Here is a 21,385-nt window from a genome sequence, read left to right on the forward strand (position 1 = left end):
AGAGAGAGAGTTGGAAAGACTAAATGAGGGAAAAGCGGACACCTGGGGTGAAAAGCAGTTGAGTCGAGCCGAGCAATGCAGAGCTTGGTTTAGACCCTGTCTGCGTCCAATATGGCACCCTATTGGGCTCTGGTCAAAATAGGGAATAGGTTGCCATTTGGGACATAGCCATAGAAACTATAGAATCTGCAGGGTCAGTCAGAGAACTGAACATGACCTAACAGAAAGTCACAGTCACACTGAGCACTGGGAACTAAATACATCAAACACAAGAGCTTATTTAATTGTCTCAATCCTAACTGGCTAATGTAATGATAGTACCTAGTATCTAGCCGTGTGTGTGTGTGTGTGTGTGTGTGTGTGTGTGTGTGTGTGTGTGTGTGTGTGTCTCTGTGTGTGTGTGATTCAGGAGGCAGGGTTGATGGGATATTGCTCTGCTGGTGAGCGGTGAGCAATGTAGAGCCGTTTCCCCAAACCTCAGGCTTCTATGACAGCTATGTGAAGACATGGTCGGAGGGCCTAGGCAAGGCTGCCAAACACAACCAACAGCTAGAGATGCAAGCATGCCAGGGCCAGAAACAGGAGACCGCTGTTCCGCTATAGTTGATTACAATTTTTATACTGGATATTTCTATTTAATTTTCCTTTAAGGCACAAAGTAAAACTGTCAAAAATGTGGCCATTTTTTAAACTTCATGTCCTGAATACAAAGCATTAGGTTTGGGTCAAATCCAACAAAACACATCACTGAGTTCCACTCTTCATATTTTCAATCATGGTGGTGGCTGCATCATGTTATGGGTATGCTTGTCATCAGCAAGGACTAAGGAGTTTTTTAGGATAAAAAGAAACGCCATAGAGCTAAGCACAGGCAAAATCCTAGAGGAAAACCTGGTTCAGTCTGCTTTCCAACAGACACTGGGAGACAAATTCACCTTTCAGCAGGACAATAACCTAAAACACAAGACCAAATATACACTGGAGTTGCTTACCAAGACGACATTGAATGTTCCTGAGTGGCCTAGTTACAGTTTTGACTCAAATCGTCTAGAAACGCTATGGCAAGACTTGAAAATGGCTGTCTAGCAATGATCAACAACCAACTTGACAGAGCTTGAAGAATTGTAAAATAATAATGTGCAAATATTGTACAATACAGGTGTGAAAGGTCTTAGAGACTTACCCAGAAAGACTCACAGCTGTAATCGCTGCCAAAGGTGATTCAACATGTATTGACTCAGGGGTGTGAATACTTACAGTACCAGTCAAAAGTTCGGACACACCTACTCATTCAAGGGTTTTTCTTTATTTTTACTATTTTCTACATTTTAGAGTAATAGTGAAGACATCAAAACTATGAAATAAAACATATGGAATCATGTAGTAACCAAAAAAGTGTTAAATAAATCAAAATATATTTTATATTTGAGATTCTTCAAAGTAGCCACCCTTTGCCTTGATGACAGCTTTGCACACTCTTGGCATTCTCTCAACCAGCTTCACCTAGAATGCTTTTCCAACAGTCTTGAAGGAGTTCCCACATATGCTGAGCACTTGTTGGCTGCTTTTCCTTCACTCTGCGGTCCAACTCATCCCAAACCATCTCAATTGGGTTGAGGTCGGAGGATTGTGGAGGCCAGGTCATCTGATGCAGCACTCCATCACTCTCCTTCTTGGTCAAATTGCCCTTACACAGCCTGGAGGTGTGTTGGGTCATTGTCCTGTTGAAAAACAAATTATAGTCCCACTAAGTGCAAACCAGATGGGATGGTGTATCGCTGCAGAATGCTGTGGTAGCCATGCTGGTTAAGTGTGCCTTGAATTCTAAATAAATCACAGACAGTGTCACCAGCAAAGCACCCCCACACCATAACACCTCCTCCTCCATGCTTCACGGTGGGAACCACACATGTAGAGATCATCCATTCACCTACTCTGCGTCTCACAAAGACACGGCGGTTGGAACCAACAATCTCACATTTGGACTCATCAGACCAAAGGACAGATTTCCACCGGTCTAATGTCCGTTGCTCGTGTTTCTTGGCCCAAGCAAGTCTCTTCTTTTTATTGTTGTCCTTTAGTAGTGGTTTCTTTGCAGCAATTCGACCTTGAAGGCCTGATTTACACAGTCTCCTCTGAACAGTTGATGTTGAGATGTGTCTGTTACTTGAACTCTGTGAAGCATTTATTTGGGCTGCAATTTCTGAGGTGCAGTTAACTCTAATGAACTTATCCTCTGCAGCGGAGGTAACTCTGGGTCTTCCTTTCCTGTGGTGGTCCTCATGAGAGACAGTTTCATTGTGGTCCTCTGTAGCTCAGCTGGTAGAGCACGGCGCTTGTAACGCCAAGGTAGTGGGTTCGATCCCCGGGACCACCCGTACACAAAAAAAAAAAAATGTATGCACGCATGGCTGTAAGTCGCTTTGGATAAAAGCGTCTGCTAAATGGCATATTATTATCATAGCGCTTGATGGTTTTTGCGACTGCACTTGTCTTAAAGTAATGATGGACTGTCATTTCTCTTTGCTTATTTGAGCTGTTCTTGCCATAATATGGACTTGGTCTCTTACCAAATAGGGCTATCTTCTGTATACCAACCCTACCTTGTCACAAGACAACTGATTGGCTCAAACGCATTAAGAAGGAAAGAAATTCCACAAATTAACAAGGAACACCTGTTAATTGAAATGCATTCCAGGTGACTACCTCATGAAGCTGGTTGAGAGAATGCCAAGAGTGTGCAAAGCTGTCATCAAGGCAAAGGGTGGCTATTTTGAAGAATCTCAAATATTAATAATATTTTGATTTGTTTAACACTTTCTTTGGTAACTACATGATTCCATATGTGTTATTTCCTGGTTTTACATTTTAGTCATTTAGCAGACGCTCTTATCCAGAGCGACTTACAGTTAGTGAATACATATTTATTTTTATACTGGCCCCCCGTGGGAATCGAACCCACAACCCTGGCGTTGCAAACGCCATGCTCTATCAACTGAGCTACATCCCTGCCGGCCATTCCCTCCCCTACCCTGGACCAATTGTGCGCCGCCCATGAGTCTCCCGGTCGCGGCCTGCTGCGACAGAGCCTGGATTCGAACCAGGATCTCTAGTGGCACAGTTAGCACTGCGATGCGGCGCCTTAGACCACTGCGCCACTCAGGAGGCTATTATTCTACAATGTAGAAAATTGTACAAATAAAGAAAAACCCTTGAACGGGTAGGTGTGTCCAAACTTTTGACTTGTACTGTATATAAATGAGATATTTCTGTATTTAATTTTCAATAAATCAGAAGATCTTTCAAAAAACACATTTTCACTATGTCATTATGGGGTATTGTGTTTAATCAATTTTGAATTCAGACTGTAACCCAACAAAATGTGGAATAAATCAAGGGGTATGAATACTTTCTGAAAGTGCGTGTGTGTGTGCATGTATCACATGGGCAGTCAGCTGCTCACCCACTCGCCTGACTCTACCTCCCCGTAATCACAGAGCAGCAGCATGGAAATAACAGGCTTGATGCTGGGACAGACAGACAGTAGTCTAACAAAGCAGTATTTCAGGTAATGTTTAACGCCTCTCTTTCCATTGTCATTTCAACTAGCACCTTGATCATCTCTGCTCACACATAGTTCTGGATGTTTGAGAAGTTGTTTGGGAAGTTGTTTGGGTTGTGACATCAGGGATGGAGGTGTCCTGTTGTTATGGTGTATCATTTGAAATGTAACGTCTGACACCCAGGCTGCGCCCCAAATAGTACCCTATTCCCTATATAGTGCACTACTTTTGACCAGAGCTAATGTGGTGCACTATATAGGGAATAGGGTGCTATTTGGGATGTAGACTATGTGTAATCTATGTTCTCCCTTCTCTCCTGACCGGGATAAAGAGGCTGACATTACTTTAGATTGATGCCTGGGGGTCTTTTTCGACTTGGGAAGACCCCATGGCTGTAATTATTTGTTAATGTCAGTGCTAGTTTATGCACCAGTTTATATGCAAAAGCAGCTCTTATCACAGTGTAGTATCTAACACAACACACTAGAACATGTGTGAGTGTGTTCAAGGTCTAGCCTGTTCTCAAAGATAAGGGTGACACATTGCAAAAAAGCATAATGAGATTATATTATATTTTTCCATCTAAAGATTGAAAGCTCGTCTTCAGTAATAATCTCTGTTTTAGGTCTGATGCTACCAGCTGCTGTTGGCCACAGATAAACCAAGAGCGTTGTCTCGCTGTGGTATTTTATTCATTGTCTTTGGGTGGTGTAAATATTGTGACATACCCCTTGAATATTGTGCGTAAGAGTATTATTGGAAATGTAACGTCTGACACCCAGGCTGCGTCCCAAATGGCACCCTATTCCGTATATAGTGCACTAATTTTGACCAGAGCCCTATGGATGCAGCCCCAGATATGCCTATTGTCTTGTTTGCATACACATACACAAAAAAATAAAAATATGCACTCATGACTGTAAGTCGCTTTGGATAAAAGCGTCTGCTAAATGGCATATTATTATTATTATTATTGTTTGGGTAGGTAATATTAGAGGTTTTACACAAGTTTGAAGTTAAGTGAAGAGAAGTCTCTCAGACTTGGCTGAGCACAACAATAACATGTTTTGTTGCTTGCAGGCAGCAGGCCTTCAACCATACAGCCACATGTTGTAGCTGGCTGTATGGTTGAAGGACCCCCCTCCCCCCTCCCCCCCACTCCCCCTTCTCTCTCTACCCCCCCTCTGTCCCTCTATGTTCCATAGGAACTACAGTCTCTTGACATTCCTTTCCTGTCCTGACAGTCATTCCACTGATTAGAGAGAATATAGAGGAAAGGCAATGCTCTTGACAGATGAAAATATGTTGTGCAGCCTTGTGGTAATAGCAGTATTTAGCTGGTGGTTAGCATGCAGCGTTAGGAGTGTTGTCCCAGTTTAGTGGGAGATTTATTACTGAATGAGCCCTCATCTCATCTGGTGCCCTGGGGACCCTAAAGGTGTCTGCATGCTTCCCATCCAAAACAGTTTGCGCATATATTACGACAACATTTTGTGATGTTTTTGATCGTTTTGGTCTTTGGTAAGGTTTTTTCTGCTGTTCGTGCACACATTTTTTCTCAAGGCAAGCCGAAGTCGGTAGCCGAAGTCTACACCCCTTCGTCGGTGATTGGTCAACAGTAGAGATTGTTCAATGAAGTATTTGTTGTCATTCAATGAGAGACTAATAGTTTTCATGCACATTTTCGCACTTGAGAAATACTGCACCAAACATCTTAGTTAGATATAAAATTGCGCGACTAAGATCTTGGCAAAAAGATCAAAATGTATGACAGATATCTTGAGTTATCTTAGACTAATTCTGACAATTTCTTCTGTCTACAGAGTCTCAAGATGGACAAACAGTACTATTGCCGCTTTCTTCTTGTTTTTCAAGCAAATGTCTGTCAATCACGACCTTGTCCAATGGGCTCTCTGTTAGAGGGAGGGAAGTCAGGTTTGCTGTCTATATACTGTACATCAGCAGAAGATGAAGAGGTGTGGGGTAAAAAACACGTCATAAAGGAAAATTAAATAGAAATAACCAGTAGAAACATTGTAATCAACTATAGCGGAACAGCAGTCTCCTGTTTCTGGCCCTGGAATGCTTGCATCTCTAGCTGTTGGTTGTGTTTGGCAGCCTCGCCTAGGCCCTCCGACCATGTCTTCACATAGCTGTCATAGAAGCCTGAGGTTTGGGGAAACGGCTCTACATTGCTCACCGCTCACCAGCAGAGCAATATCCCATCAACCCTGCCTCCTGAATCACACACACACACAGACACACACACACACACACACACACACACGGCTAGATACTAGGTACTGTCATTACATTAACCAGTTAGGATTGAGACAATTAAATAAGCTCTTGTGTTTGATGTATTTATTTCCCAGTGCTCAGTGTGACTGTGACTTTCTGTTAGGTCATGTTCAGTTCTCTGACTGACCCTGCAGATTCTATAGTTTCTATGGCTATGTCCCAAATGGCAACCTATTCCCTATTTTGACCAGAGCCCAATAGGGTGCCATATTGGACGCAGACAGGGTCTAAACCAAGCTCTGCATAGCACGGCTCGACTCAACTGCTTTTCACCCCAGGTGTCCTCTTTTCCCTCATTTAGTCTTTCCAACTCTCTCTCTCTCTCTCTCTCTCTCTCTCTCTCTCTCTCTCTCTCTCTCTCTCTCTCTCTCTCTCTCTCTCTCTCTCTCTCTCTCTCTCTCTCTCTCTCTCTCTCTCTCTCTCTCTCTCTCTCTCTCTCTCTCTCTCTCTCTCTCTCTCTCTCTCTCTCTCTCTCTCTCTCTCTCTCTGACCTAAATCAAACGTTTCAGTAAACCATCTGAAGCACTGTAGGCTACGCTGTAAAGGGGTTACCGTGCTCATTGGCAAGTACATTTCTGTATTTCATATTGCAGTGTATATATACTGTTATCTAAATACAGTATCAAAGCAAGCACTGTGTAATGACACACAGTACAATGCCGTAAATGTATTGTATTATCCTGTGAGAAAGTAAATGCTACTGTAATCATAATGGATGGTTGAATTAATTAAATTTGTTGAGGGGAGATGGGGTTTGTATTTCACAGTATTTCGCTGTAATTACCTGGTATTGCTGCGAGCAGGCTGCTTTGTAATAATATGTTTACACATTTCAGTGAATATTTGGTGTTTTATATCACTTGCACTTCTAGAGCCTTAACAAAGGCTTCCAAACTGGGAGCGACTACAGGGCAGAAAATACCAAAAGGACAAGGCAAAATGCTCAACCCTGCTGCCACTCCAATCTGTTCCATATACATTTGAAGTTGATGGGCACTATAACCACATGAGTTAAATTGGTACAGCCTTCTCACTAATGGGTGCAACAAATACATCCCATTACAAGGCACACCTCAAAATATGTTAATGAGCCAGAAACAACAATACCATGCACCTACTAGTGGTCAAATGGTTTTTGGTGCTCCAGAAATATGGTACGGTACTGCATTCTGTGGGGTGGAATTACAGTACCATTCGAAATACAGCAATTATTTCCCTGCCCACAACATTTTCCCACAATGGACCATAATTTACAGTATGCTGCAGTAAAATGTTTCACAGTATTTTTCTGTTTATAATACCCCAAATGACTGTATAAATTACAGTTTTCCATTACAGTGTACTAGTTATCTGTCTCTAAATATGAAGATAGCAATTTATGATGCTGGATCAGGATACAGAGGAAATGGCAAAGAGGAGAGAGAGAGATGGCACGGAAGAGAGAGAGACAGACAGAGAGAGAGATTGAGATGTAGAGATGGGGGGTGTAGCAGGGAGGAGAGAGAGACAGACTTTAGAATTTTATATTTTGTTATTGTGACCTTCTAATTTATTTATTGCCAACAGCATGCATGTTTTGGAATATTTATATTCTATACAGGCTTCCTTCTTTTCACTCTGTCATTTAGGTTAGTATTGTGGAGTAACTACAATGTTGTTGATCCATCCTCAGTTTTCTCCTATCACGTCATTAAAATCTGTAACTGTTTTAAAGTCACCATTGACCTCATGGTTAAATCCCTGAGCGGATTCCTTCCTCTCCGGCAACTGAGTAAGGAAGGACGCCTGTATCTTTGTAGTGTCTGGGTGTATTTATACACCATCCAAAGTGTAATTAATAACTTCACCATTCTCAAAAGGGATATTCAATGTCTGCTTTCGTTTATTTTTACCATCTACCAACAGGTGTCCTTCTTTGTGAGGCATTGGAAAACGTCCTTGGTCTTTGTGGTTGAATCTGTGTTTGAAATTACAGATCATTGTATGTGTGGGGTACAGAGATGAGGTAGTCATTCCAAAATCATGTTAAACACTATTATTGCACATAGAGTGAGTCCATGCAACTTATTATGTGACTTATTAAGCAGATTCTTACTCCTGAACTTATTTAGGCTTGCCATAACAAAGGGGTTGAATACTTATTGACTCAAGACATTTTATCTTTTCGTTTTTAATTAATTTGTGAACATTTCTAAAAACATAATTCCACTTTGACATTATGGGGTATTGTATGTCGGCCATTGACACAAAATCTCAATTTAATCAATTTTAAATGTAGGCTGTAACACAACAAAATGTGGAAAAAGTCAAGGGGTGTGAATATTTTCTGAAGGCACTGTATTCACCTGAACAACAAGCTCCGTCCCACCTGCTGCAACATGCTCTGCCAGCTTCGCAATCAGATGGAAAATTCCTTCCTTCCGAGGTGAGAGGGGGGAGAGGTGGGACGGGGGGAGAGGAGGAGAGGTGGCGAGGTGGCGAGAAGGGAGGGGGAAGAGAGGGAGGAAGAGGTGGGAGGAGAGGGGGGGATCTATGTCATAATGGCTGTGCAATTAACAGGCATGTTTGAATGCTCAGCGTGATGTCAGATCCCACCTTCCCACCCCTCTACAGTACAGGTCAGACAACAAACATGTGAGGTTGCATCCCAAATGGCACTCTATTTCTAGTCAAAAGTAGTGCACCATAGGCAATAGGCCTAGTTCCTGTATTATGTACAGTGGGGAGAACAAGTATTTGATACACTGCAGATTTTGCAGGTTTCCTACTTACAAAGCATGTAGAGTTCTGTCATTGTTATCATAGGTACACTTCAACTGTGAGAGACGGAATCTAAAACAAAAATCCAGAAAATCACATTGTATGATTTTTAAGTAATTAATTTGCATTTTATTGCATGACATAGTATTTGATCACCTACCAACCAGTAAGAATTCCGGCTCTCACAGACCTGTCTTTAAGAAGCCCTCCTGTTCTCCACTCATTACCTGTATTAACTGCACCTGTTTGAACTCGTTACCTGTATAAAAGACACCTGTCCACACACTCAATCAAACAGACTCCAACCTCTCCACAATGGCCAAGACCAGAGAGCTGTGTAAGGACATCAGGGATAAAATTGTAGACCTGCACAAGGCTGGGATGGGCTACAGGACAATAGGCAAGCAGCTTGGTGAGAAGGCAACAACTGTTGGCGCAATTATTAGAAAATGGAAGAAGTTCAAGATGACGGTCAATCACCCTCGGTCTGGGGCTCCATTCTCCACCCTCCGAGGTGCTTTATTGCTATTATAGACTGGTTACCAACTAAACCAAACAAGTATTTTTGCGTCATACCCTTGGTATATTGTCTGATATACCACAGCTTTTGTGGTCCTCTGTAGCTCAGCTGGTAGAGCACGGCGCTTGTAACACCAAGGGAGTGGGTTCGATCCCCGGGACCACCCATACACAAAAAAATGTATGCACGCATGACTGTAAGTCGCTTTGGATAAAAGCGTCTGCTAAATGGCATATTATTATTATTATTATTATCTCACCTCGTGGGGCATCAATGATCATGAGGAAGGTGAGGGATCAGCCCAGAACTACACGGCAGGACCTGGTCAATGACCTGAAGAGAGCTGGGACCACAGTCTCAAAGAAAACCATTAGTAACACACTACGCCGTCATGGATTAAAATCCTGCAGTGCACGCAAGGTCCCCCTGCTCAAGCCAGCGCATGTCCAGGCCCGTCTGAAGTTTGCCAATGACCATCTGGATGATCCAGAGGAGGAATGGGAGAAAGTCATGTGGTCTGATGAGACAAAAATAGAGCTTTTTGGTCTAAACTCCACTCGCCGTGTTTGGAGGAAGAAGAAGGATGAGTACAACCCCAAGAATACCATCCCAACCGTAAAGTATGGAGGTGGAAACATCATTCTTTGGGGATGCTTTTCTGCAAAGGGGACAGGACGACTGCACCGTATTGAGGGGAGGATGGATGGGGCCATGTATCGCGAGATCTTGGCCAACAACCTCCTTCCCTCAGTAAGAGCATTGAAGATGGGTCGTGGCTGGGTCTTCCAGCATGACAACGACCCAAAACACACAGCCAGGGCAACTAAGGAGTGGCTCCGTAAGAAGCATCTCAAGGTCCTGGAGTGGCCTAGCCAGTTTCCAGACCTGAACCCAATAGAAAATCTTTGGAGGGAGCTGAAAGTCCGTATTGCCCAGCGACAGCCCCGAAACCTGAAGGATCTGAAGAAGGTCTGTATGGAGCAGTGGGCCAAAATCCCTGCTGCAAGACCTACAGGAAACATATGATCTCTGTAATTGCAAACAAAGGTTTCTGTACCAAATATTAAGTTCTGCTTTTCTGATGTATCAAATACTTATGTCATGCAATAAAATGCAAATTAATTACTTAAAAATCATACAATGTGATTTTCTTTTTTTCACAGTTGAAGTGTACCTATGGTAAAAATTACAGACCTCTACATGCTTTGTAAGTAGGAAAACCTGCAAAATCGGCAGTGTATCAAATACTTGTTCTCCCCACTGTAAATATGTCACACCACACAGAAGTTTATAGCAGGAAAAACACAGTCAAACAACAAAAGAAAAGCCTTACAATGTATGACAGTTCACCACAAGGAACCACAAGTCAACCCACCACCACAGGAACAAACACAACTCCCTTTAGTCATGCTGTCTGCCAGGTGAGGACAGAAGAGGACCTGAGGTTTTGGAGAACAATAGTAGTAGATGTAGTCACAGTGAGTCAGAGAGAGAGAGAGAGAGAGAGAGGAGGTCCAGAGTAGTGATGCGGGTTGACTCATAGCCCGCAGTCCACGCAGTTAGGCCTGTACCAATGGGGCGGACGGGTTTAGGTTCATTAAATATTGTGTGGATGAAGGGCGTCTGGGTGGCGTGCAGGTTGAATAAAGAGAAAACAATACCTTTAAAAAAACATTATTTTAGGCTAACTGTACGCGCTCCAAATTGCCTACACGCCAATGTCCAAATGCTTTTGGAAACGGGCAGAAATAGTTAACTTCAATCCAAAAGGACAATGTCGGAGTTTAATTCAATAAGAGAAAAGCTGCTAAAGGAGAGTTGAAAATAAAGAGAAGGGAGGACCAGAAAAGTATTGTTTGGGAACAGCCTGGTCTCACAGACTAGACGTAACCAGCAAAATATTTGGTGAAGTGGTAAAAGAGGATGATAGCAGTGTCAGCTATGTTATGTGTGATGATTGTGAGGCACTATACAAATTCGACAGACACAAGACAAGGACTTCAAATAGGCCTATGGCAGGTCAAGGGAACAGTAGCCTACTGTTCACATGGTTTAAATGGAAACTGAAATCTGGACACTGACTGTAGGTCAATAACCTTTCACACATCCTTAATATTAACTCCTGCAGAACTAAGCATTTCTTGCTGTAAAATTATACACAAAATGTAGGCAAAATTTTGACTATGGAACAGGAGTGAAGAAATAGACTATGATTTCTTTCTTTCAGCGTCTGGAGAGAATGCAAATGCTCTGTTAGATACCATCTGTATAGGTGTTTATCAGCGTCATATAAACTGATAGTATTTCAACCACATAAAAGATTCATCCAAGCCGAACTAAAATCTTATCAGAAACATGTTGGGTTGTTTTCACAGCTTTCTATTTCCTTACAACCGGAACAGAAAATCTTTCCCGTATTGTTTTAGATATTGCATTTTCTTCCAGGTCCCTAAACATCTTTGCTTCTAGGGCAACATTTAATGACAGAAGAGAAGCTGCATGTATCTAATTATAAACAAATTGACAAACAAATATCCTACGAAATCGGAAACTACAAGAAAAAAAATATTCTGCACCCCCTGTCAAAAGATTGTTGCGCAGTCTTTGACTATAGTGCATTTTCTATGTTTGCTGATTAGGGTCGGGTGCTGGACTCAGATTTTCACTTTATCACACATAGTTGGGCAGCTGCGGATGGGTTATTTAAGCAATAAGGCCCGAGGAGGTGTGGTATATGGCCAATATACCACGACTAAGGGCTGTTCTTATGTACGATGCAACACGGAGTGCCTGGATACAGCCCTTAGCCGTGGTATATTTGCCATATACAACAAACTCCTGAGGTGCCTTATTGCTATTATAAACTGGTTACCTACTTAATTAGAAGAGTAAAAATAAATGTTTTGTCATACCCGTGGTATACGACTTTCAGCCAATCAGCATTCAGGGCTCGAACCACGCAGTTTATAATAGCAATTGCGGTGGGTGCAGGTGAATAAAAAGCTGACCCGCACACCACTAGACCAGAGAGTTTTGTAGAACAATACAGTGAGTCATAGGTTGCATCCCCGGCACCCTATTCCCTACGTAGTGCAGCGTATAGGGAAAGGGGTGCCATTTGGGACGCTGACATGCTGTAGTGTGGGCTTGCCAGACAGCTCTGTAGTCTCACAGTGGGAGAGACATTGTTGTTCAGTGTGTGTGTATGTGTGTGTCTTGTATGGGATTAGGGAGACCATGCCGAGCTACTGAGCAGTTGTCTCAACACCTGTCTCTCCCATTGTCTCTGCTACTACACAGACCACACCAGACATGCACCCATACATGCATGCACACACACACACACAGTCAGGCCGGAATATCAGAACCACAGGAGAGGACAGATGCTCATCCTACCGTACATGTTGGTGCCAATAGAACTTCCTGTTTCACTGTGACACCATAGTCCATGTGTACCATAGACCCAATGTATATGATAACTGTTCACATCCACTAGGTGTTGTTCCACTTCCATTATTGTTGTGGTGTTACACTAGAGTAAGTCAGTGTCAAGACAAAACAACACAGCAGAATGATTTATAATCGTCAGCCAATTCCATCCTCTTGCCACAGCCACTCCAGTCAACACAGTCATAGGATGCGTCCTATAGGGTGCCATTTGGAACCCAACCATAGGCTTGTGTCAACAAGCTGATGTGATTAACCTATAGTGAGGTTATCTTGATCAGGTTAAAAGCCCTGTGTCCTACAGGCCTGCAGTAATTTAATTGCTCAGTGAAGCCCTGAACTGAACTCTGCCATTGATTCTGTCTAATCAGCTCTCTGTATAATGAGACTGTCACTCTGCTGCACCTGAGACCAATGCAGCTCTCTCTCCTCCTCGCTCCTCCTTACTCCTTTCTCCTCCTCTCCCCAGAGCACTGGCCTCCCACAGCAGGGGTAGGTATAATAATCCGTATGACATGCACACACACACCTGCACACACACACGCGCCTGCACACACACACACGCCTACAGTATTTAACCCCCTAGTACCAGGCTTTAAGTATAGCCTTGTGGCCCACAGTAAACCAGACAGCCAGTGACCTTGACCTAGCAGTCGTCTGCCAACAACCCAAAGACAGACATGCAGATAGATAGATAGATGGAGAGACAGAATTACATAAAGTACTCACTGTGACAACAGTAGACTGATCAAGTAATTTAATTGAAATCATCACATTAAAACATCTATTAAAATAATTATTACACTTTTCAGCAAATAAGAGCTGTAAAATTAGCAAAATATAATAACTCATCATGGTTACTTACCCCTCCCAATCTCCTCCGTCAGTGTGTGTGTGTGAGGAGGTCAGTGAGCAGTGAATGTCCTGTCCTGTTGGTACGACTGCAGTGTGAAATCGGTATGAAATGCTGCCACTGTCCTGTCAGCTGGTGACAAAAGCGACCATCCCCCTTCAATCAGACACACACATAAACACACACGCACACACACACGCGCAACACATACACACATACATACACATACCAGCTTAATGGGAGGGGTGTAGGGGTTCTTCCAACTGATTTAAAATGTACAGAATAATCTGGAAAGAGAGTGATAGAGGCGGAGGGGGAAGAGGGAAGGAAATAAAAAGAGGGGAGTCCGGAAAAAGAACTGAATGACTGACAGCTTCATCTCATTTACATGCACTTACAGGGGCCCCCAGCCCTCCTCTCCCTCTCTCCAGCTCTCCTCTCCCTCCATCCACTCCCTTCCTCCAGCCCTCCACTCCCTACCTCATCTCCTCCTCCCTCCCTCCCTCTCTCCTCCTCTCCCTCCATCTCTACCTCCTTCCTGCCCTCCACTCATCCTCCCATTGTTCTCATCTACAGGAGCAGCATACTATTACTACCAGGCTATGTACCAGCATACTATTACTACCAGGCTATGTACCAGCATACTATTACTACCAGACAATGTACCAGCATACTATTACTACCAGGCTATGTACCAGCATACTATTACTACTAGGCTATGTACCAGCATACTATTACTACCAGGCTATGTACCAGCATACTATTACTACTAGGCTATGTACCAGCATACTATTACTACCAGCCTATGTACCAGCTAACTATTACAACCAGGCTATGTACCAGCATACTATTACTGATATAGTAGGGACAGACAGACAGAAAAAAGAGACAGACAGACACAGAGAGAGAGGGGGGGGGGGCAGAGAGAGAAACACAGAGAGAGATGGAGCGAGGGAGACAGACAGACAGACAGAGAGAGAGAGAGAGAGAGAGAGAGGGGGGGGGGGGGGGAGCAGAGAGAAACACAGAGAGAGAGAGACAGAGGAATCCTGCAGCCTGCTCTAACGGTTGCAGCTCTCAGTCAGTCTGGCTGGCTGGTGATGATATAAGAGCAGAGTTATCTGAATAATTATATGGTGATTTAAATCAACAGCCTGAGGCAAGATATTAGAACATCCAGCCTCTTCAAAAACACAGCACTGCTTCAGGAGGAACACAGATAACAGGAAAAACAACTATTCTGTCAGGGTCCGTGCTATCCGGGATCCTTGGGACATCCATAACCCCATTGACGTTTTTAAATGGTTAATATAAGGGTTAACGTTAGGGTAGGGATGTCCCAAGGATCCCGGATAGCACTGAACGTTCTGTCAGGGTACATGGATACACTGTCTGCAAACCAACACATATTCCCAAATATTCTAAAACAGCCCTGTTTTCTATATCAATATGACATGCCATTGATGAACAGGCTATAGGCCTATAATACAACTGGGGATGGCAAGAAGTGACCTGACTGCTGACTTGTTTCCCCCCTGGATCTGAACATTGCTTACCCCCTGCTCAACCCTTCATCTGGGCCTCAGTCGGAAGAGATGTGGACGGGTCAGGTGAGGAAGGTGCGCATGGAGACTTGCACTTGCCTCTGTGGATAACTGTGGAAGATCTTTTACCCAGAACTGTCAATAGGCTAACTGAAATGTTTTGTTTTGTTGTTTTAAGAGCATCTTTGAGATTCTTGCTGTAATGAAAAGCGCTATACAAATTAAATCTATTATTATTAGAATGACTGGTCATTCGTTCCATACCAAATAAATATGATAATATTGTGAACTAAATGTGGAGAAAAAGTAGTAGGCCTACATATATACTGAACAAGAATATAAACGCAACATGCAACAATTTCTAAGATTTTAATGAGTTACAGTTCATATAAGGAAATCAGTCAATTCAAATAAATAAATTAGGCCCTAATCTATGGATTTCACATGACTGGGAATACAGATATGCATCTGTTGGTCACAGATACCTTAAAAAAAAGGTAGAGGCATGGATCAGAAAACCAGTCAGTATCCGGTGTGACCACAATTTGCCTCATACAGCGATACGTACTACGCCATACGTCTGCTGTTGTGAGGCCGGTTGGACATACTGCCAAATTCTCTAACATGATGTTGGAGGCGGCTTATTGTAGAGAAATGAACATTCAATTCTCTGGCAACAGCTCTGGTGGACATTCCTGCAGTCAGCATGCCAATTGCATGCACCCTCAAAACTTGAGACATCTGTGGCATTGTGTTGTGACAAAACTGCACATTTTAGAGTGGCCATTTATTGTCCCCAGCACAAGGTCCACTTGTGTAATGATCATGCTGTTTAATCAGCTTCTTGATATGCCACACCTGTCAGGTGGAAGGATTATCTTGGCAAAGGAGAAATTCTCACTAACAGTGCTGTAAACAAATTTGTGCACAGAATGAGAGAATTCAACTTTTTGTGCATATGGAAAATTTTTGGGATCTTTTATTTCAGCTCGTGAAACATGGGACCAACACTTTACATGTTGCGTTTAAATTTTTGTAGTGTAAATCTCCTGAGGCATACATACCAAGACAAGCTGAAGATGTCCTGTGTAGCTCAGTTGGTAGAGCATGGTGTTTGCAACACCAGGGTTGTGGGTTCAATTCCCACGGGGGGCCAGTATGAAAAATGTATGCACTCTCTAACTGTAAGTCACTCTGGATAAGAGCGTCTGCTAAATGACTAAAATGTAACAATGTGTAGCTCTCTCTGATCACATAAGTCTGTCTCACCTGTTATAGGCTGTCATCATGAGTGAGGTTGAGAAATGGTTTGATAGCACCATCTAATGGCCAAACCCATTCATTACTGTGGGAGAAAAACAGTAGGCTATTGTTAGAGATGGGGTTCACCCAGGTGTCCTACAAATGGATATAATTTACTTTAATATCCCAGAGGGGACCTTTGTCTGGGACAAAGAGGGACATCATCTGGTGTGCATCATGTGATTTTAACCTATTATGAGTAGGCATTACCCGCCATTTTTTGCAGACAGAAATGCAATGAGTCAACACGATTCCTTCTTAAATTTCTGATTGGATACAATAAAGCAAATCCTAATCGTAATGTATGTTTATGATATGAACTTGTAGGAGACTTGGGACAGAAAGGGAAGGGACAGACATACATCTGTATTATCCAGGGTGGAGGGGACAGGGAGGAAGATAGGAGTCCAATAAATCTAGACCAGCTTCCAATTGGATCATACAGGGTTGTATACGTTTGTTACATTTTTTGGGACAATCTCTGAAATTATGTTCTGAAATACTTTATTAAAAGTACCCCAAATAAAAATATTTGTTTTACATTGAAAGCAATAAAACAACATGTGCACAAATTAGATAAGACAATGTATTAGACAGAAAACAAAGCCCATTTAATTCACCAGTAGTCATCAGGATCAGCAGTACAGGGCATTACAGAGCATTAAGCCTAATTTACACCCTACGCAAGTACGCAACACAAGCAATTAGCAATTGCGTTCTTGCATTGCGTACATGCATAGGGTATACAGTACACATTGAGTTAGAGATTAGAACACCTCCTTTATAATGAACAGTTGACCAACATGTCTCTGATGTTCGTCTGTTGGTGGCAGCGGTGGGATCTGTTCATATGTTTTAAGGTCTGGAGCCACGGTGGACATAGCACTCAGAGGCACTGAGGCACGCAATGACAGACACATCAGTGACAGGCCAGATCGGGTGTCTGTTGTTCAGAAGCTAACAGACACCAGTATGACGGTAACGTTGTCGGCACATCCTCTCCTCACTGCCTCATTAGCCAGTCTCTGACATGCTGCTTCATAGTGGCCCTCCTCCTCAGTCTGCCCCTCCTTCCTCTCAACACTCCCATTCTGAAAATAACAACAAGACGGTGTCACACACACACTCCAAACACACAGTCACACACCCCAGCAAACACACACACACATACTGAGACATCTTTTTGACATAAACACACATTGTGAGCATGATGTATACCTGCAGGACGTTGAGAACATATTTAACAGCTTCCTCTGCAGAGAACACTTTAAACAGACCATCACAGCCCAGGATAATGAACCTGAGAGAGAGAGAGCGAGAGCAAGAAAGATCACCCATCAGTCCACCAACAAATTAAATGTGCCTTTCCAAGCCCAAGTCATGTCAGTTCAGTGACTACTTTAAGGAAGGGAGGGGGAAAAAATGCATTTATAAAGTATTGGAACAGGGCCTGACTGGGAGTACCTGGTGTAGTGTTACCGATCATTGGTTGAAACAGTCAGTGTCTTACTTGTCATTGGTTGAAAGAGTCAGTGTCTTACCTGTCATTGGGTGTAAGCTGACAGCGCCTGAGGTCAGGTGTGGATATGACTCCAATGCGTTTGTACTGTCCATCTCCTATAGACCTGGACACTTCCAGCACCCCAAGGACTCGCCCATCCCTGGAGCAACACACACAGCAGCAACCATGGATAAAGTGTTGATAAAATAGTTATTCCTCCTCACAGAGCAGGTCAAGGATATCACTAGTACTTATCAAAGAGTATTTTTGTTGTTGATGTTTTTTTCAAGGCACAGATATAAAGAGAAAAGATATGAAAGCCCAGTGAAAGCCAAGTACCTAACGGTGCCCCCAGCCCGCTGGATCCTCATGCGCTCCTCGTAGATGGTGGGATTGTGTTCCTTACTGAGCGCCAGAGTGACACACTTCCTGTCTCCGCCCTGCATTTCCTGTTCCATCCGACAGAGAATCGCCTACAGAGAGACAGAGGAACAATGTTACAAGTGAGGAAGGTTACTACAATGCAACAGAATCAAACAGCAGCTTCCTTTAGCAATATCATCATTGATGATGGCTAAATAAACAGGTTGAAACTAAGGTTATGTATAAAATTGCACCCTATTCCCTACTGCATTACTTTTGCCCAGGGCCCATAGGGGTCTGGTAAAAAGTGGTGCACTATATACGGAATGTGTGAGCAGAGCAGCACCTTACCCTGCTGTCTCCCAGGTTGGCCACATACACCATGTCATCCACCACTAACATACAGGTGGCTGTAGAGCCATCCTTCCAGGCAGGCTTCCTGTGGGACCAGACCAGACACACTGTACACATCGCTTCATACATTCATCCATGTAGAACAGATTAGTTCATCAGTTTATAGGGCTTCTAAAATACTCCCAAATGGCACCCTATCCCCTACATAGTGTACTACTTTTGACCAGGGCCCATTTAGGACACACAGCTATGTAGGGAATAGGTTGTCATTTGGGACTCAACCATAGTAATGCAGACATGCAAAGCACTTACTAGACATCCGTGTTGCCTCCCACAATGTTTCAATGTTCCAGCTTAACACGTCTGTACCTAATAGAATGTCAGTTTGGCATAGAGGAACTACGTCACTACCTACGTCACTGCCTTATCCGCTTGAATAAAATACTAAATAGTAGCTAGCAAGATGGAGATCACAGAGGTATTTTTAATGAGTGCATTTTGCAAGTGGCTAGTTTACATCAACTACCTACACTGAAACCACAAACTTTGGTTTCGAATCACGACGTTCTGGCGTGTCTGCCTCGTGATTTGTTTGGAGAGTTGTCTGTCTGAAGAGGACCCAACCCGGAAATTATTTTTTTCCCTTACCAAGAGAGTCTGTCATAACTACCATACCCTAGTCACTGCTGTTGCCTAGGGTCGGGTTTAAGAGACTAAGCACTTACTGGCTGGAGGCTTTTTTCAGGAAGTCTTCATCTGTCTGTCGGAAGGTGTCTAGTAGGCACTTCTTCACCAGTTTGTCCAGGTTCTCAGTTTCTGCTGTGGGAGGAAACACAATATGCATTAGATTTTGATGGATCTTCTAGAATATTGTGAAGAGATAATACCGCTAGAAATGAAAGCCAAGTTTATTGAGGATGAATAGGCATGTGGTCTGAGTCTCAAGCATTAACTGATGTATATTGAATATGTGAAGAGATAACACAACAAATAAATGCAGCCCAGTATTTTGACAGTGAAGAGGGGATCTGAGTCTCTCCATTCACCTTTAGGGAACTTCAGAGCCAGAGTGTGGTGAAGATGTTCGGCAGCGAAGCGAGAGGCTCTAGCTCCTCCATGGCCATCGAACACAGCGAAGTAGGCCAGACGAGACCTACAGCACAGACAGTAGTGTACGTCACTTCACTGGAGCACACCTTCACACCATCCAGGTCCTCACAGACTGACACTCCCCTATGTTAGAGAGAAGGGGACTTTGGATGTGTCCCAAATGACACCTTCTTACCTATATAATGCACTACTTTTGGAGCCCTATGGAAGGTCTGGTCAAAAGTAGGATACTACATATGACTGGCAATTGGGTGCCCTTTGGGACGCATCCTGACACTGCCCTGAGTCAGAGAGGGGACTTACACTGCAGTTGGAAGGGTGGACAGGCAGGTTTTCATGTCAGATAGGAGAATGTGAGCGTCCTGCATCTCCTCTCTCTCTCCCCTCCGAGCGGCTACATACCCCTTCAGTATAGGCACACCTGGGGACACAGAGTGATCACTTTCACTCAGAGATTGATCATCTGGGGACACAGAGTGATCTCTCATAGGTAGTAATAACTCTAAACCGAGACACTGACGGACAAGACAGACAAACATAAAATAAGTGACATACTGCACATTCATGTGGAAATGTCAAAAACCTTTACAAACTTTCTTTTCTTCTAGTTTTTGTTCTTCCACCACCTCATCATCATCAGGTGCTTCTCTTTTCCTCTTGGCCCCCCTGTCATCCAGCGGTGATGGACATGTATTCTGTACCGAGGCTTCACCTGATGCATGGCAGACCGAGACGGACAATGAAGGGGAAAGAAAGCTATTCATTCATCCACTGCTAACTGTTAACAACATAGCTAGCTAGCTGTTCCAGCATGGCTAACAAGTAGCTACCTAGTCGGGAAACCCACTGCACTGGGCCTACTAATGACTTGCTATTCTGATTTTAAAAAAACGGTTTGATAATATTTGTTCATGTAACGTTAGCTAGCTAGCTAGCTAGATGTGGTTGCTCTCTCTGTCTCTGTGCTAGATAGCAGTTGACTTGCTAAATTGGCAGTTGACATGCTAACCCAAACAAGGCTAGCTAACGTTAGCTAACGTCACATAACAGGATAATGTAATGTTAGCAAACACATTATAGCAGAGACTAGCTAGTTTGGTTAGCATTAGCAAGCTAACGTTATTTGATTACGACACCTTGAAACATGTGTAATGTGTAATTAATGAAACATGTTTAATGTGACATATCAAGTTATCTACCTGCGCTTTGGGTTGGTTCTGGAAGATCATCAAATAAATCCATCTTGAAGAAGGCGCTCTCGCTAGCTTGCTGCTTCTGACTTCATTCAGAGGCGCTCGCAAGTACAGTAGCTAACGTTAGCTAGCTAATGAACAAGCAATATTAGCACATCTGCAATATTTAATCGTGACGTATTTTCTAAAAATGTTGCCTATTTTCTATGAGCATTTAGCTAATTAGCTAGTCTGATATGTATATAGCCAGATAAAAAAAGCTAAATTAAACTTTTCTAGTTACAGAAAACATCAGAATTTATATTTCATATATGGGTTTGTTTTCTTTATATTGTATGTCAGCGTTGGTGGTATAGTGGTGAGCATAGCTGCCTTCCAAGCAGTTGACCCGGGTTCGATTCCCGGCCAACGCAATTGTTTTTACAGTCTGAGCCTGCATTCTTTGTGAAAGCATTTTGGCTTTAGGCTATACAAACAATTTTCTACATCTTTTTTTCAACAAACAATAAACCCGCACAAAAGTGCCAACAATGCAACATTGAATGAAGATGGTCGAAAAGGGTTGTAATGCTGC

General features: G+C 43.1%; 1 protein-coding gene across 1 annotated transcript; it reads right to left on the reverse strand.

The window, feature by feature from the left end:
* Window positions 1-16,779: 16,779 nt before the first annotated feature.
* Window positions 16,780-20,923, reverse strand: ilkap (integrin-linked kinase-associated serine/threonine phosphatase). Its single transcript, XM_084142737.1, has 10 exons — window positions 20,818-20,923; window positions 20,202-20,330; window positions 19,922-20,039; window positions 19,555-19,661; window positions 19,234-19,327; window positions 18,506-18,593; window positions 18,131-18,264; window positions 17,832-17,951; window positions 17,509-17,590; window positions 16,780-17,381 (listed from the first exon to the last, which is right to left on the reverse strand). Exons 1-10 carry the CDS (start codon window positions 20,858-20,860, stop codon window positions 17,241-17,243), a joined length of 1,056 nt encoding a protein of 351 aa, XP_083998863.1. The 5' UTR covers window positions 20,861-20,923; the 3' UTR covers window positions 16,780-17,240.
* Between the last annotated feature and the right edge of the window lie 462 nt (window positions 20,924-21,385).

The sequence above is a fragment of the Coregonus lavaretus genome (assembly GCF_964263955.1).
Source record: "Coregonus lavaretus genome assembly, chromosome: 26".
Classification (NCBI taxonomy): Eukaryota; Metazoa; Chordata; class Actinopteri; order Salmoniformes; family Salmonidae; genus Coregonus; species Coregonus lavaretus.